At 44.8% G+C, this 19499-nt stretch overlaps 1 protein-coding gene across 5 annotated transcripts in view; it reads right to left on the reverse strand.

Annotated features, from left to right (window-relative positions):
* Positions 1–1127: 1127 nt before the first annotated feature.
* The window catches only part of LOC123098314 (cyclin-A3-1-like), a 29067-nt gene continuing 10695 nt past the window's right edge, over positions 1128–19499 (reverse strand). The window contains exons 8-12 of one of the 5 annotated variants that reach the window (XM_044520279.1): positions 2532–2610; positions 2366–2433; positions 1861–1890; positions 1628–1780; positions 1128–1550 (exon numbers count right to left, since the gene is read on the reverse strand). In XM_044520279.1, the coding sequence (XP_044376214.1) occupies positions 2602–2610 (9 nt within the window). In that variant the 3' untranslated portion in view covers positions 1128–1550; positions 1628–1780; positions 1861–1890; positions 2366–2433; positions 2532–2601. Of the gene's footprint in view, positions 1551–1627; positions 2611–19499 lie in introns of all 5 variants that reach the window. The other 4 variants (XM_044520280.1, XM_044520278.1, XM_044520277.1 and 1 more) reach the window with 4 other exon arrangements.

The raw sequence follows: 19499 nt of genomic DNA on the forward strand, positions 1-19499 counted from the left end.
AAGTCCTGCACCGTGGAGGTGAAGGGAAGGCGGCCGAGCTCCGCCAGGCGGCTCCCGCGAACCGGAGGCCCAAAGCGAAGGAGGCAGAGCTCGCGGAAGCGCTCCCAAGGGGGCATGGCGCCCTCGTCCTGCTCGAGAGCGTAATACCACGTCTGGGCCGCGCCGCGGAGGTGGTAAGAGGCGAGCCAGGTACGCTCCGATGCGAGGGTGCGCTGCCCGCGAAAAAACTGGTCGCACTGGTTGAGCCAGTTGAGGGGGTTCTCCATGCCGTCATAGGTGGCGAAGTCGATCTTGGCGAACCGTGGCGGTGTCTGCGTCGGAGCGCCGTGTCGAGAGGGCTCGGAGGGGCGGAGCAGCGAGGCGGGTGGCGCCTAGTCGGAGTACTCCGGGTAGGGACCCGCGGAGCCGGATGGCCCACCGAACTGCGGGAACGGTGTCGGCTGTTCTGGAGCCGTGGTGTAGACCGGTGACGGCAAAGACCCAGCCGCCCACGCCGGTAATGGCGACGGAGAGGGCGGAAACCGGACCTGGTGTATTGGCAGGCTGGTCGGAGCGGCGGACGATAGTCCGACGCTGGGCAGAGGTGGCGCCTGGAGCTGCAGCGGCTGTTGCGTCTGCTGTGGGTAGGTGCAGCAGCGGCGGAGGCCCGCTGGTGTAGCCCGCCTGGAACGGCAGCAGGGGCGGTCCGCTCGGGCCAGACGCGGCCTGCATCGGCCAGTGCGTCGCCGGGTGGCTGTAGGCAGGGGGCGCAGCCGGCGGGGTGGTGTACGGGCTGGCCAGGTACAGGGAGATGCCCTGGACAGCCGTCACGAGGCCCCGCAGGATGCTGGTCATCTCCTCCGGCGTGAAGACGGAGGTTGTCGGCGGCGCGGAAGTGACGGGGGCCGGCGACGCGGAGGTGATCGGGGCCGGCGGCGTTGGGGACCCGACAGTGGTCATCGGGGCAGTGGTCATCGGGGCGGTGGTGCCGCCGGGCAGCGTTGGCGTGGATGATGATGATGACATGATCGCAACCGAGTCTCTGGATACCAAATTGGTAGAACCAGGGATCCTACCGGACCTGCTCCGTAGGTTGTAGGGGAAGGATGGAGCGGGGCGAGGCGATGAGCGGGCGCGGCGGCGGCTGGGCGCCGTCGCGTAGGAGGAAGATGGCGGCGGCGGCTAGGGTTCCGGCTCCTCTGGGAGCAGGGCAATAGGGATAATAATATTCTTATTGCTTAATCTCAAAAAGAGTCTTACAACATATATTTATAACTTAGATAACTTGCATACGAATTAACCTAAGATAACTTATGGGCTAAGATTGCCCGGTGGGCCTTCTACGGCCATAGGCTAAACCGGTCATAACACAAATTCAAACAAAAAAGGTCGCATGTGAAAGCCAAAAAACTGGGGGCAGCCTATCTTGCCTTGCGATCATTATACTTGACTTTGATGGCGACTTCTTACAGGCCCGGATACGTTCCATTCAACTGCAATTCGTGTATAATCAAGATGCAAGACTTGAGATCAGAGACCTTGTAGTCCGTGTTCCTTTGCAGGGTCAGGTTCTGCAGAATAAACACAGGCTAATATCAGAAAATTATAAAGCATAATGTAGATTCAACAAATACTCACGTCTTCTTACCCAAGGACGGGTAGTTGGGCTGATTGTGAACCTGGCCAGAAAAAGGCAGGCAGCAGCAACAACTGATGGATTGAACTGTATGCAGCCATGGTGCAGCAAACTCAGTTCCGCAAGGTAGCTACACAGAAACTCCAGCTTCTTCGCTTTTGCACGCTAAGGTTTGAAGAGGGGAGAAATGTTACAATAAAGAACATCAAGTGAATACAATATCAGATGCTGCAACAGATGCTTACATCGCGTTCGCGGCAAACAGTTATGTATCTCTTATAACAACATGCATTGAACATCAGGGTTAGGATCTTTTGAGTCCAGTGTGGCAATAATCATAAGACAACATATACGTTATGCGAATTAAACATGTTAACTATTGTACATGCTGAACACGACGTGGTCGTGGCCTCGCGGGGATGGCCTGGCCACTGAAACCGTGTTCGGACCACCTAATAGATCTCGTGAAAAGAAAATTATTTTCAGACTCTGCCTATGTGCTATGCTAGTCAGACATGGATTCTGGCCAGCTTTTCAATAGCCAGATCTAGGATTTTTCTCATTCAGGAACAAAAATGTAGGCAGAACAGATACGTAGAACGTTAGGCTTAGGAATGTATTTGAGCACAATATGGCAGTAATCATATATAATAGTACTACTTTACTTATATTTCTGAACTTTTATGATAACTGTTTTACTCTGAGGATATTTTATATTTTGAACGTAGAAGTTTCAGCTAAAGTACATACCGTAGAAAAGTTCTTGCAGTGGGACTCCCCATCTCAAAGTAAATATATTTCAGTATGTCAGCCTCCATCTTCACCACCCGCGGTGCATAAATAAAAACCACAAATGTTTCTCCACCATTGAGTCCTGGAAATTTACTGTGGGAAGTTAAGCAGAAGAAAGGCTAACCTGCTGGTTGGTGTACGTTTTGTCAGTAATGTCACTGTATTTTTGCACCTTATGCACATGTATATCATCTTCATATTTCCTGCAACATTCCATCCATTCTAGTCAGATAGTCATGCTAAGAGATAAACAAAAAAGAAAGATAAACAATGGTTTAGTTCCCTACGCAGCAACAAGCAATGCGGTCACACCAAGTAGTTGCAGCCTTTTCCGGCTATGACAGTTGCCGAGAGGAAGCGGTCGACATATGAAACAGCAAGGTGAACCGTGTCAGAAGGAAGCCTGAATTCCCATGCCACTTCCACCAGCCAGTCCACTAGGACCGCCCTCATTCTGGGATTGATATCTTCCTGTGTCGTCCAGTAGTCATCCCTCGGACTCCTCTGATAAAAAAACGTTCAACATGAAAGTTGTTCGTCTCGCCAAAACGGTCAAGATTGCTTTTAGACTCGTTTCCATCCAAGGTCGTTTACTGCCTCAAACGTGGCCCGCAAGGTGCAGCCAGGTTGTAAACCGAACAGTTTTGGAAAGTTCGGATTCCGAATTTGACTAGGGTTTTGGACGTGGATCCAAACTTTTTCCTTGCACGGGAAGTCCAGCCGCCTCTTATATACCTAAGGGGTGATGGCGGATTGAACAACACACAATCGAACAAACACATCTATCATTTTTATCTTTTATCTTTTCTCCTTAACCCTAGTTCTTCTTCTTCCTCGTTCTTCGTTCGTTCTTCTTCATTGCAGGGCAGCGAACCTCGAGGCCCTAGGGGCGATCAGGCCGACCTAGGGCATCCCATAGCCGCCGCACGCCCTGACGGGGTCCCTCCCGGGCGTGTGGGGTTTCGGGTCCTCAAAAGCACCCGCCGGATTGCCTGCGTACCGCGCTTCCGGCCGGGTCTCCTTCGACGTGAGCTGCGGTGCATCACCCCCGGCGTCCAGGGTACACGATGACGTGTTCATGTGCGAACACACTTTTTGGCGACTCCGCTGGGGACGAAGCTTTGAACGGTCTCCGGTCTGTTCTTGCTACGAAGAGAACGTCATCTAGGGTTTGCAGTCTACAAAGGTAACATGAATACCCAATTCCCTTACGTAGATGCAAATAATGCATATGTTGTTGCTAGATCGTTTAATGAGCATAATGTTTTGGCTAGCCCTAGCTTTATCAATCATGCATCTAATTATGAGCAAGAGCCGATGCAACAAAATCTCCATGCTTCTACCTCATATAATTTTAGCAACATGCAACATATGTGTACCAACTCCCATGCATCGGCAACCCGACAAATCCATACGCCGATGAACAACTTGGTGAGTTTGGTTAATCAAGTTGAAACACCCTATGCAGGAACTTTCAATAGCATGCAACAAACTGTTTCACCTTTTTATTCATCGGCAACTAACTTGCAACATCTTAATCCAAACATGTCGGTGGATAGGGGAATTGGCCATGCTACTACTAGTTATTCGGCCAATTACCCTCAAACATCATATGCTACACCTCATGCTACTAATTTTTTTGCACCATACGCAACTGTTGATGTCCATAATTCGGCCCCGTACCTTCACGGTCATGGCCGAATAAGTGAAACTTCTGCAGGAGCACAAATGCCTTCACCCACTACCGTGGCATGTCATGTTCCCCCTATACAATTACAGAATTTCGGCAACATCTCATTGCTGAAAGAGTCTAAAAGCATCGGGGGCAACCATATCCAGACTGGGTAATTGAGAACAATCTTACATTCTCTTGGGATTTGTGCAAAGCTATTCGTCAGGAACTAATAAAAGGCGGGAAGCTTCATGATTTGCTGCTGTAAAAGCTAGAGTTGTGCAAATGATGCATTCACCAAATACTATAGCATCCAATGTACCCCCTAAACAATTGCATAGTTTCGGCAACTCATTGCCGGAAGAGTCTCCAAGTATGGGGGGCAATCTCATGAGGAGTGGATGGAAATTGAGATGAAAAGGTTCAAAGCTCGCCAAGCTGAGATGTGGGCTAAAATTAGACAAGAGCGAGAAGCCTTGCAAATTCAGAAAGATAAAGGTATTGATTCAGGTAACAAACAAAATTCAGTTATTGAAAAAGCCAAATCAAGTACTATATATTCTGAGTCCATCAAATCCAAAGAAACAAGTATTATTGAGAAAGGGCATGGAAAGCATAGCAAGACAGTCATGCTTGATTTTTCTGAAGTTAATGGAACATACTTCCTGCCCTATGAGTTTCGTGCCATAGAAATTGACAAGCTTCAAGGGCAAGAGCACGTAGCCGAACAAAGTTCGGTTGACAAAGATCTTCAAATTTATGATGCACGAAATCAAGAAGAAAATTGTGAAATGGTGTTGGGAAGCCATCCAGAAGCAAAGCGCGATATTATTCATCACATGCAATCATCATGCTCTCCCAACATATTTGAAGAGGTATGTCTAGCAAGTAATTTACCTATTTGCAGAGTTGGTCACAACTTTATTGTTGATGCATCTATTAAAAAAATTCTCATAAATAATTTTCAAAGACCAATGAAGAAGGGCAATTTACTTGTTAGCAATAAAATTGTTACTAAGCATATCGGTCAATATATTGTACCATTCAAAGAGACCGATAGTGACTTATTAATGTAGCCAAAGCTTTTCCCATTGCTTTATTTAAAGTTCATATCTAATTGGGTAGCTTTGCTTGTTTCATACTTGGCTTACACTTGGTCTCAATTGAGGCATGTATGTTCTAACTATTTTCGTTTCAGAAATTTAAAGCCAAGGTTAAATTCTATTGAGAAAACCGATGCTAATATAATATCTTATCCAAAGACATTGGAGATCGAGTGGAAGACACAATGCATAGCCGAATGGGGAGATTCCAAATCTGAACCATTCGTTTGCTTATCTCCAAATCCGTTCGCACATCAAGATTGGCTAGAAAACAAGAAGTATACCTTCAATTCAAGCATGTGTGATCAAATATTTGATTTGTTGCCGAAAAATAATTACATTACAATTTTTGATCACTATGTTAAGCCATCAATCCAAGGACGAATGTATTGTAAGTTGCATGATTCGTCCAAGCATAATTTTGAGGATTGCAACATGTTTCGTCAAATAGTTAAATCGGCCATTGAAAAAGGACGATTGAAGTTTGTTGAAACACCAAGAGATGCCCAGTCTATTCCGATTGGTCCCGATGGCAAAAAGTTTTTGCATCGGCTGCTTCAAGCCGATCCATTTAAAGAGAAGGTAAAAACTGCATGTGATGGGATCAACCTTTTAGGCTCGTTTCCATCCGAGGTCGTTTACTGCCTCAAACGTGGCCCACATGGTGCAGCCAGGTTGTAAACCGAACAGTTTTGGAAAGTTTGGATTCCGAATTTGACTAGGGTTTTGGACGTGGATCCAAGCTTTTTCCTTGCACGGGAAGTCCAGCCGCCTCTTATATACCTAAGGGGTGATGGCCGATTGAACAACACACAATCGAACAAACACATCTACCACTTTTATCTTTTATCTTTTCTCCTTAACCCTAGTTCTTCTTCTTCCTCGTTCTTCATTCGTTCTTCTTCATTGCAGGGCGGCGAACCTTGAGGCCCTAGGAGCGATCAGGTCGACCTAGGGCAGCCCATAGCCGCCACACGCCCTGACGGGGTCCCTCCCGGGCGTGTGGGGTTTCGGGTCCTCAAAAGCACCCGCCGGATTGTCTGCGTACCGCGCTTCCGGCCGGGTCTCCTTCGACGTGAGCTGCGGTGCATCACCCCCGGCGTCGAGGGTACACGGTGACGTATTCGTGTGCGAACAGTATCTTCAGACAATTAGGATGCCATACATCCTCAAGAACCCACAACTTCTGATATGAAATCAAGCTGTAAAGTAAAGGTAACATATGTAGTACTACTAACATACTTAGTGGTGCCTTGCTGTGCATACCACTGGGTTCGGTATGTAATCCTGTAAATATGTAACCTAGCTTTGGCAAGGTTTTCGCCACCATTTCAGTAGAAAAGAGAGCAGAAATAGCACAAACTCGTTGTTTGCTAGAGATGGAAACTCACTATTGCCGGATGGAACAGTGTCCTAATTTCACCATTTGCGCAGCCACAAGGAAACTAACTAGTATCACCGAACGATACAGTGTCCTAATTTCACCATTTGTGTAGCCACATGTAACTAATCAACTACTCCGATATAATATCCTGCACCCATAACAAAATAAAACCGATTAATTCACTCCAGCAGATCGAGATGTATCCACATGACAATACAATCCCCCAAAATTCCAGGAACTCGTGCGTACAAGGTTATCACACCCCCCAATTCCATTCGAAGCAAAACTGTAACTACCCCTACTAGTCTACCAATCACGACTAGTCCGACTGCAAAACCATGTAAACCCGACCCCTAGCAAAGCCGACTTGGAGATACAGGACTCCAAATGATGCAATGTTTTTCTAAGTTGGAAAGTACACTTAAAGGAGCTTTCAATGGTATATCCTGTTTCCATGCCACATCTCCACAATGGCGGAGAAATAGAAAAAGATTAGAGGCATATTCTGAAAAGCCGAGATTCAATTCAGAATTTGTTTCGACAAACATTGTTTCTTCACGACTTCAAAGATTGCCGACTTCCCTCCACTTTGCACTTGAGTTCAGTAAAAAATAAAAGGAATGAAGGCACAAACATTTCATCAACTTTATATGATTAAACTAAGTTAGCGTTCGCCTGATCAGTTATTTGTTTGACATGACTTCTTGTAATTGGACCTATAATTGCTAAAGTCATATCAATGGTGGTGATGTCCTCATCAACCTTCTAGACGTGAATTGGAGAAACTTCCTCATGGAAGTCGCTAATCTTTGTCGGCCTCCCCCCTCTTGGAGGCGGTGCCTTCTCCAGCATCCTTGGAGCAACTGCCCTCAACAACAACTTTGGGGCTAGCACCATCAAGGATCAGCTTGTCAGTAGAGCACCGCAAAAAATATGCCTTATAATTAGAACACTAACACAAATTTAAATTTAATCACCGATTTAAGACTAAACATTGAAGTTTTGCCAAATCCGGCTAAGATGAGGCCCTAACCAGAAAATATCCCCAAATCGGGCTAAGATGAAACCCTAAATCGAACCCTATCAATAGATCCGCACATTATCAATCATGCATGCCATCAAGGACATCACTAGCCTTCAACATACAGATCTACGATCCTACATGCATTGTATGAGTGGGTTCATGGCTTACCACCACTTACAGAGGGATGGAGTGGATGTTACAGTGGCGATGAAGCACGTACGGATGGAAGGAGCGGAGATCACCATCATGATCTTCCTTCCGCCGATGGTCTCCATGGTGCCGACGTTGGTAGAGCCGCTGAAGGTGACAGGCGAGTGAAAAGGAAGACATGGGAGACTAAGTAGAGAAGGGATTTAAGATGCGCCTTCTGGAGCGTCGTCTCATCTATCTTCCGTGTGCATGCAGTCACGTGCCTTTTTGCGCTCCACCGAGCCTGGCACCACGAAAATGGTCGATTCAGTCGTTCCTCATGAGATGGTATATGGGATGCATTGAGAATCACGCGCAACAGGCCCAACCAAACGCGCATGTAACCAGACAGCCGAGATTTGGCCACAGAGTCTCCATGGGTGTTATGTAGCAACCAAACAAACCCTAGGTGCTTGGAACGCAAAATTGCTCCATGGCATTCGCTCACTGCAACGATTGATCCGACCAAACGTATGCTTTCTATTGGGACCATGATAATCCCGAAGTGCAAGGAATCATCGTAGCAATTTCCAAAGATGGAAGTGATAAGTATGAAGTGTCGAACCCACAAGGAGCTAAAGGTAAGATCAATATTCTCTCAAGTCCTATCTGCCACCGATACAACTCTACGTATACCGAATGTTTGCTTCCAACTAGAAATGATAAATAAAACTACGTTGTGGGTATGAAAAGGATAGCTTTGCATGTTATCGGAGAACTAAAATATAAAAGTAGGTGATGTTAATATAAAGTTAGAATATATTACTATATATTATAAATAGCAAGTGTGGAATAATGATGGATCAGTGTGCGGAATTGTCCTAGAAAATTGTTAACAAGATCGGTAGTCATCATTGCAATTTTATATGAGGGAGAGGCATAGGCTAACATACTTTCCTTCTTGGATCATATGCACTTATGATTGGAACTCTAGCAAGCATCCGCAACTACTAAAGATCATTAAGGTAAAACCCAACCATAGCATTAAAGTATCAAGTCCGCTTTATCCCATACGCAACAACCCCCTTACTCGGGTTTATGCTTCTGTCACTCAAGCAACCCACTATAAGTGAATCATGAACGTATTGCAACACCCTACAACGGGAATCCTTCACGTGTGTGCGGCACGGAAGGCACCATAGGATAACAACAAAGTAAAACATACAACTCAAACCAATCTAGATTATCAATCAACCCAAAAGACAAAGGAAATCTACTCAAAACATCATAGGATGGCAACACATCATTGGATCATAATATGTGGCATAAAGCACCATGTTCAAGTAGGGGTTTACAGCGGGTTGCGGGAGAGTGGACCACGTAAAAGAGATGAGGAAGGTGATGAAGATGGTGATGTTGATGAAGACGATCACCGCGGCGATGGTTCCCCAGGCGGCACTCCGGCGCCACCGAGAGACAGGGGGAGAGAGTCTCCCCCTTGTGCTTCCTCCTCCATGGCCTCTCCCCCTAGATGGGGAGAGGTTCTCCCTCTAGTCCTTGGCCTCCATGGTGATGATGGCCTAGATTGATTTTTCGTGGCTACAGAGGCTTGCGGCGGCGGAACTCCTGATCTAGGTTTCTTTTTAGAGGTTTGGGGATTTATAGGAATTTTTGGTGTCGGTCTCACGTCAAGAGGGTCCACGAGGCACCGATAAGCCAGGGGGCACGCCCTAGGGGGTGGGCTCCACCCTTGCTGCTTTCTCATGAAGCTTCTGGTCCAACTCTTGTGCTTCGGGGTTATCTTTTGGTCCATAAAAAATCACCGTAAATTTTTAGTCCATTCCGAGAACTTTTATTTCTGCACAAAAAACGACACCACGGTAGTTCTGCTGAAAACAGCGTCAGTCCGGGTTAGTTCTAATCAAATCATACCAAAACCATATAATTTTTTTTGTAAACATGGCATGAATACTTCATAAATTATAGATACGTCGGAGACGTATCAGACCACAGGTGAGAAGTGGGCCCCGTTACATTGGAGGGGGTGACACGAGTTACAAGCGTCGAGGCATGCACGAGAGTGCGTCTTTTTGGCATGCAGTCAGACACTAATTTCCTCGCCTAATCCCCCTGCCCACATATCTTTATTTAGTTCTGAATAAGGTCTTCATACCAACAATAACAATAAAGCCTTTAGTTCCAAACAAGTTGAGGATAGGCTAGATCTGAAACCCATAAGATCTCGAAGCCAACTCTTGGTTCTGGCACATGCATAGCTAACTTCCACGACCCGTGTCCATGACTAGTTATTTGGTGATATTCCAGTCCATCCAATCTCCCATGTCAATTTTGGTCTACCCCAACCACTCTTGACATTCTCAACATGTTTTAGCACCCGCTACGCACTCGAGCTTCTGGGGTCTATGTTGAATATGCCCAAATCATCTCATACGATGTTGGACAAACTTCTCTTCAATTGGTTCTACCCCAACTCTATCCCGTGTATCATCATTCCGAACGTGATCCTTGCTTGTGTGGCCACATATCCATCTCAGCATGCGCATCTCTGCTACCTAACTGTTGAACATGTTGCCTTTTAGTTGTCCAACACTCAGCGCCATACAATATTGCGGGTCCAATCACTGTACTATAGAACCCGCCTTTTACCTTTTGTGGCACTTTCTTGTCATAGAGAACGCCAAAAGTTTGGCGCCACTTCATCCCTCTGGTTTTTATTCGATGTCTCACATCTTCATCAATATCACCATCCTCCTGCAACATCGACCCCAAATATCAAAAGGAGTTCTTCTGAGATACCACTTGCCCACCAAGGCACCTCCTCCTCCTTCTTGTGCCTAGTAGTACTAAAACCACACCTCATGTACTCAGTTTTAGTTCACCTAAGCCTAAAACCTTCGATTCCAAGGTTTTTCTCCAAAGCTCTTACTTTCTATTAACCCCCATCCGACTATCATCGACTAGCATCACTTTATCCGCAAAGAGCATACACCTTGGCATATCTCCTTGTATATTCCTTGTGACCTCATCCATCACCAAAACAAAAAGATAAGGGATCAAAGCTGACCCTTGGTGCTGTTGGGGAACGTAGTAATTTCAAAAAAAATTCCTACGCACACGCAAGATCATGGTGATGCATAGCAACGAGAGGGGAGAGTGTTGTCCACGTACCCTCGTAGACCGAAAGCGGAAGCGTTATCACAACGCGGTTGATGTAGTCGTACGTCTTCACGATCCGACCGATCAAGTACCGAACGCATGGCACCTCCGAGTTCTACACACGTTCAGCTCGATGACGTCCCTCGAACTCCGATCCAGCCGAGTGTTGAGGGAGAGTTTCGTCAGCACGACGGCGTGGTGACGATGATGATGTTCCACCGACGCAGGGCTTCGCCTAAGCTCCGCAACGGTATTATCGAGGTGTAATATGGTGGAGGGGGGCACCGCACACGGCTAAGAGATCTCAAGGATCAATTGTTGTGTCTCTGGGGTGCCCCCCTGCCCCCGTATATAAAGGAGCAAGGGAGGAGGAGGCCGGCCCTAGGAGGGGGCGCACCAAGTGTGGAGTCCTACTAGGACTCCCTAGTCCTAGTAGGATTCCACCTCCCATATGGAATAGGAAAAGAGGAAGGGAAAAAAAGAAGGAAGGAAGGGGGCGCCCAACCTTCCCTAGCCCAATTCGGACCAGACCAAGGGGAGGGGTGCGGCCACCCTTGAGGCCCTTTTTCTTCTTTCCCGTATGGCCCAATAAGGCCCAATACGTATTCCCGTAACTCTCCGGTACTCCGAAAAATATCCGAATCACTCGGAACCTTTCCGAAGTCCGAATATAGTCGTCCAATATATCGTTCTTTACGTCTCGGCCATTTCGAGACTCCTCGTCATGTCCCCGATCTCATCTGGGACTCCGAACTCCTTCGGTACATCAAAACTCAATAAAACTGCCATCGTAACGTTAAGCGTGCGGACCCTACGGGTTTGAGAACTATGTAGACATGACCGAGACACGTCTCCGGTCAATAACCAATAGCGGGACCTGGATGCCCATATTGGCTCCCACATATTCTACGAAGATCTTTATCGGTCAGACCGCATAACAACATACGGTGTTCCCTTTGTCACCGGTATGTTACTTGCCCGAGATTTGATCGTCGGTATCTCGATACCTAGTTCAATCTCGTTACCGGCAAGTCTCTTTACTCGTTCCGTAACACATCATCCCGCAACTAACTCATTAGTCACAATGCTTGCAAGGCTTATAGTGATGTGCATTACCGAGTGGCCCAGAGATACCTCTCCGACAATTGGAGTGACAAATCCTAATCTCGAAATACGCCAACCCAACAAGTACCTTTGGAGACACCTGTAGAGCACCTTTATAATCACCCATTTACGTTGTGACGTTTGGTAGCACACAAAGTGTTCCTCCGGTAAACGGGAGTTGCATAATCTCATAGTCATAGGAACATGTATAAGTCATGAAGAAAGCAATAGCAACATACTAAACGATCGAGTGCTAAGCTAACGGAATGGGTCAAGTCAATCACGTCATTCTCCTAATGAGGTGATCTCGTTAATCAAATGACAACTCATGTCTATGGCTAGGAAACATAACCATCTTTGATTAACGAGCTAGTCAAGTAGAGGCATACTAGTGACACTCTGTTTGTCTATGTATTCACACATGTATTATGTTTCCGGTTAATACAATTCTAGCATGAATAATAAACATTTATCATGATATAAGGAAATAAATAATAACTTTATTATTGCCTCTAGGGCATATTTCCTTCAGTCTCCCACTTGCACTAGAGTCAATAATCTAGTTCACATCGCCATGTGATTTAACATCAATAATTCACATCACCATGTGATTAACACCCATAGTTCACATCTCTATGTGACCAACACTCAAAGGGTTTACTAGAGTCAATAATCTAGTTCACATCGCTATGTGATTAACACCCAAAGAGTACTAAGGTGTGATCATGTTTTGATTGTGAGATAATTTTAGTCAACGGGTCTGTCACATTCAGATCCGTAAGTATTTTGCAAATTTCTATGTCTACAATGCTCTGCACGGAGCTACTCTAGCTAATTGCTCCCACTTTCAATATGTATCTAGACCGAGACTTAGAGTCATCTAGATTTAGTGTCAAAACTTGCATCGACGTAACCCTTTACGACGAACCTTTTGTCACTTCCATAATCGAGAAACATATCCTTATTCCACTAAGGATAATTTTGACCGCTGTCCAGTGATCTACTCCTAGATCACTATTGTACTCCCTTGCCAAAATCAGTGTAGGGTATACAATAGATCTGGTACACAGCATGGCATACTTTATAGAACCTATGGCCAAGGCATAGGGAATGACTTTCATTCTCTTTCTATCTTCTGCCGTGGTCGGGCTTTGAGTCTTACTCAATTTCACACCTTGTAACACAGGCAAGAACTCTTTCTTTGACTGTTCTATTTTGAACTACTTCAAAATCTTGTTAAGGTATGTACTCATTGAAAAACTTATCAAGCGTCTTGATCTATCTCTATAGATCTTGATGCTCAATATGTAAGCAGCTTCACCGAGGTCTTTCTTTGAAAAACTCCTTTCAAACACTCCTTTATGCTTTGCAGAATAATTCTACATTATTTCCGATCAACAATATGTCATTCACATATACTTATCAGAAATGTTGTAGTGCTCCCACTCACTTTCTTGTAAATACAGGCTTCACCGCAAGTCTGTATAAAACTATATCCTTTGATCAACTTATCAAAGCGTATATTCCAACTCCGAGATGCTTGCACCAGTCCATAGATGGATCGCTGGAGCTTGCATATTTTGTTAGCACCTTTAGGATTGACAAAACCTTCTGGTTGCATCATATACAACTCTTCTTTAATAAATCCATTAAGGAATGTAGTTTTGTTTATCCATTTGCCATATTTCATAAAATGCGGCAATTGCTAACATGATTCAGACAGACTTAAGCATAGATACGAGTGAGAAACTCTCATCGTAGTCAACACCTTGAACTTGTCGAAAAACCTTTTTGCGACAATTCTAGCTTTGTAGATAGTAACACTACTATCAGCGTCCGTCTTCCTCTTGACGATCCATTTATTCTCAATTGCTTGCCGATCATCGGGCAAGTCAACCAAAGTCCACACTTTGTTCTCATACATGGATCTCATCTCAGATTTCATGGCCTCAAGCCATTTTGCGGAATCTGGGCTCACCATCGCTTCTTCATAGTTCGTAGGTTCGTCATGGTCTAGTAACATAACCTCCAGAACAGGATTACCGTACCACTCTGGTGCGGATCTTACTCTGGTTTACCTACGAGGTTTGGTAGTAACTTGATCTGAAGTTACATGATCATCATCATTAACTTCCTCACTAATTGGTGTAGAAGTCATAGGAATAGATTTCTGTGAAGAACTACTTTCCAATAAGGGAGCAGGTACAGTTACCTCATCAAGTTCTACTTTCCTCCCACTCACTTCTTTCGAGAGAAACTCCTTCTCTAGAAAGGATCCATACTAAGCAACGAATGTCTTGCCTTCGGATCTGTGATGGAAGGTTTACCCAACTGTCTCCTTTGGGTATCCTATGAAGACACATTTCTCCGATTTGGGTTTGAACTTATCAGGATGAAACTTTTTCACATAAGCATCGCAACCCCAAACTTTAAGAAACGACAACTTTGGTTTCTTGCCAAACCACAGTTCATAAGGCGTCGTCTCATCGGATTTTGATGGTGCCCTATTTAACGTGAATGTAGCTGTCTCTAATGCATAACCCCAAAACGATAGTGGTAAATTGGTAAGAGACATCATAGATTGCACTGTATCCAATAAAGTACGTTTATGACGTTCGGACACACCATTATGCTGTGGTGTTCCAGGTGGCATGAGTAGTGAAAATATTTCACATTGTTTTAACTGAAGGCCAAACTCGTAACTAAAATACTCTTTTCCACGATCAGATCGTAGAAACTTTATTTTCTTGTTACGATGATTTTCCGCTTCACTCTGAAATTATATGAACTTTTCAAATGTTTCAGACTTCTGTTTCATTAAGTAGATATACCCATATCTGCTCAAATCATCTGTGAAGGTCAGAAAATAATGATACCTGCTACGAGCCTCAATATTCATCGGACCACATACATCTGTATGTATGATTTCCAACAAATCTGTTGCTCTCTCCATAGTTCCGGAGAACAGCATTTTAGTCATCTTGCCCATGAGGCACGGTTCGCAAGCATCATGTGATTCATAATCAAGTGATTCCAAAATTCCATCAGTATGTAGTTTCTTCATGCGCTTTACACCAATATGACCTAAACGGCAGTGCCACAAATAAGTTGCACTATCATTATTAACTTTGCATCTTTTGGCTTCATTATTATGAATATGTGTATCATTACGATCGAGATCCAACAAACCATTTTCGTTGGTGTGTATGACCATAGAAGGTTTTTATTCATGTAAACAGAACAACAATTGTTCTCTAACTTAAATGAATAACCGTATTGCAATAAACATGATCAAATCATATTCATGCTCAACGCAAACACCAAATAACACTTATTTAGTTTCAACACTAATCCCGAAAGTATAGGGAGTGTGCGATGATGATCATATCAATCTTGGAACTACTTCCAACACACATCGTCACCTCGCCTTTTACTAGTCTCTGTTTATTCTGCAACTCTCGTTTCGAGTTACTACTCTTAGCAACTGAACCAGTATCAAATACCGAGGGGTTGCTATAAACACTAGTAAAGTACACATCAATAACATGTATATCCAATATACCTTTGTTCACTTTACCATCCTTCTTATCCACCAAATAGTTGGGGTAGTTCCGCTTCCAGTTGACCAGTCCCTTTGCAGTAGAAGCACTTAGTCTCAGGCTTAGGTACAGACTTGGGCTTCTTCACTTGAGTAGCAACTTGCTTGCCGCTCTTTTTGAAGTTCCCCTTCTTCCCTTTGCCCTTTTCTTGAAACTAGTGGTCTCGTCAACCATCAACACTTGAAGTGGTCTCGTCAACCATCAACACTTGATGTTTTTCTTGATTTCTACCTTCGTCGATTTCAGCATCACGAAGAGCTCGGGAATTACTTTCGTCATCCCTTGCATACTATAGTTCATCACGAAGTTCTACTAACTTGGTGATGGTGACTAGAGAATTCTGTCAATCACTATTTTATCTGGAAGATTAACTCCCACTTGATTCAAGCGATTGTAGTACCCAGACAATCTGAGCACATGCTCACTAGTTGAGCGATTCTCCTCCATCTTTTAGCTATAGAACTTGTTGGAGACTTCATATCTCTCAACTCAGGTATTTGCTTGAAATATTAACTTCAACTCTTGGAACATCTCATATGGTCCATGACGTTCAAAACGTCTTTGAAGTCCCGATTCTAAGCCGTTAAGCATGGTGCACTAAACTATCAAGTAGTCATCATATTGAGCTAGCCAAACGTTCATAACGTCTGCATCTGCTCCTGCAATTGGTCTGTCACCTAGCGGTGCATCAAGGACATAATTTTTCTGTGCAGCAATGAGGATAATCCTCAGATCACGGATCCAATCCGCATCTTTGCTACTAACATCTTTCAACATAATTTTCTCTAGGAACATATCAAAAATAAACACAGGGAAGCAACAACGCGAGCTATTGATCTACAACATAATTTGCAAAATACTATCAGGACTAAGTTCATGATAAATTTAAGTTCAATTAATCATATTACTTAAGAACTCCCACTTAGATAGACATCCCTCTAATCCTCTAAGTGATCACGTGATCCATATCAACTAAACCATGTCCGATCATCACGTGAGATGGAGTAGTTTCAATGGTGAACATCACTATGTTGATCATATCTACTATATGATTCACGCTCGACCTTTCGGTCTCCGTGTTCCGAGGCCATATCTGTTATATGCTAGGCTCGTCAAGTTTAACCCGAGTATTCCGCGTGTGCAACTGTTTTGCACCCGTTGTATTTGAACGTAGAGCCTATCACACCCGATCATCACGTGGTGTCTCAACACGAAGAACTTTCGCAACGATGCATACTCAGGGAGAACACTTATACCTTGATAATTTAGTAAGAGATCATCTTATAATGCTACCGTCAAACTAAGCAAAATAAGATGTATAAAAGATAAACATCACATGCAATCAAAATATGTGACATGATATGGCCATCATCATCTTGTGCCTTTGATCTCCATCTCCAAAGCATCGTCATGATTTCCATCGTCACCGGCATGACACCATGATCTCCATCATCTTGATCTATATCAATGTGTCGTCACATGGTCGTCTCGCCAATTATTGCTTTTGCAACTATTGCTATCGCATAGCGATAAAGTAAAGCAATTATTTGGCACTTGCATCTTATGCAATAAAGAGATAACCATAAGGCTTCTGCCAGTTACCGATAACTTCAACAAAACATGATCATCTTATACAACAACTTATATCTCATCACGTCTTGACCATATCACATCACAACATGCCCTGCAAAAACAAGTTAGACGTCCTCTACTTTGTTTTTGCAAGTTTTACGTGGCTGCTACGGGCTTAGCAAGAACCGTTCTTACCTACGCATCAAAACCACAACGATAGTTTGTCAAGTTGGTGCTGTTTTAACCTTCGCAAGGACCGGGCGTAGCCACACTCGGTTCAACTAAAGTGAGAGAGACAGACACTCGCCAGTCACCTTTAAGCAACGAGTGCTCCGAACGGTGAAACCAGTCTCGCGTAAGCGTACGCGTAATGTCGGTCCGGGCCGCTTCATCTCACAATACCGCTGAACCAAAGTATGACATGCTGGTAAGCAGTATGACTTATATCGCCCACAACTCACTTGTGTTCTACTCGTGCATAGCATCAACGCATAAAACCAGGCTCGGATGCCACTGTTGGGGAACGTAGTAATTTCAAAAAATTTCCTACGCACACGCAAGATCATGGTGATGCATAGCAACGAGAGGGGAGAATGTTGTCCACGTACCCTCGTAGACCGAAAGCGGAAGCGTTATCACAACGCGGTTGATGTAGTCGTACGTCTTCACGATCCGACCGATCAAGTGCCGAACGCACGGCACCTCCGAGTTCTACACATGTTCAGCTCGATGACGTCCCTCGAACTCCGATCCAGCCGAGTGTTGAGGGAGAGTTTCGTCAGCATGACGGCATGGTGACGATGATGATGTTCCACCGACGCAGGGCTTCGCCTAAGCTCCGGAACGGTATTATCGAGGTGTAATATGGTGGAGGGGGGCACCGCACACGGCTAAGAGATCTCAAGGATCAATTGTTGTGTCTCTGGGGTGCCCCCCTGCCCCCGTATATAAAGGAGCAAGGGAGGAGGAGGCCGGCCCTAGGAGGGGGCGCACCAAGTGTGGAGTCCTACTAGGACTCCCTAGTCCTAGTAGGATTCCACCTCCCATATGGAATAGGAAAAGAGGAAGGGAAAAAAAGAAGGAAGGAAGGGGGCGCCCCCCTTCCCTACCCCATTTCGGACCAGACCAAGGGGAGGGGTGCGGCCACCCTTGAGGCCCTTTTTCTTCTTTCCCGTATGGCCCAATAAGGCCCAATACGTATTCCCGTAACTCTCCGGTACTCCAAAAAATACCCGAATCACTCGGAACCTTTCCGAAGTCCGAATATAGTCGTCCAATATATAGATCTTTACGTCTCGGCCATTTCGAGACTCCTCGTCATGTCCCCGATCTCATCTGGGACTCCGAACTCCTTCGGTACATCAAAACTCAATAAAACTGTCATCGTAACGTTAAGCGTGCGGACCCTACGGGTTTGAGAACTATGTAGACATGACCGAGACACGTCTCTGGTCAATAACCAATAGCGGGACCTGGATGCCCATATTGGCTCCCACATATTCTACGAAGATCTTTATCGGTCAGACCGCATAACAACATACGTTGTTCCCTTTGTCACCGGTATGTTACTTGCCCGAGATTTGATCGTCGGTATCTCGATACCTAGTTCAATCTCGTTACCGGCAAGTCTCTTTACTCGTTCCGTAACACATCATCCCGCAACTAACTCATTAGTCACAATGCTTGCAAGGCTTATAGTGATGTGCATTACCGAGTGGGCCCAGAGATACCTCTCCGACAATTGGAGTGACAAATCCTAATCTCGAAATACGCCAACCCAACAAGTACCTTTGGAGACACCTGTAGAGCACCTTTATAATCACCCATTTACGTTGTGACGTTTGGTAGCACACAAAGTGTTCCTCCGGTAAACGGGAGTTGCATAATCTCATAGTCATAGGAACATGTATAAGTCATGAAGAAAGCAATAGCAACATACTAAACGATCGAGTGCTAAGCTAATGGAATGGGTCAAGTCAATCACGTCATTCTCCTAATGAGGTGATCTCGTTAATCAAATGACAACTTATGTCTATGGCTAGGAAACATAACCATCTTTGATTAACGAGCTAGTCAAGTAGAGGCATACTAGTGACACTCTGTTTGTCTATGTATTCACACATGTATTATGTTTCCGGTTAATACAATTCTAGCATGAATAATAAACATTTATCATGATATAAGGAAATAAATAATAACTTTATTATTGCCTCTAGGGCATATTTCCTTCAGGTGCATCCCTATTTTAATCGAGAAGTCATCAGTGTCGCCATCACTTGTTCGAGCACTTGTCACAAGATTAGCGTACATGTCCTTGATGAGGGTAAT

This window comes from Triticum aestivum, chromosome 4D, assembly GCF_018294505.1.
Source record: "Triticum aestivum cultivar Chinese Spring chromosome 4D, IWGSC CS RefSeq v2.1, whole genome shotgun sequence".
In the NCBI taxonomy this organism is placed as follows: domain Eukaryota; kingdom Viridiplantae; phylum Streptophyta; class Magnoliopsida; order Poales; family Poaceae; genus Triticum; species Triticum aestivum.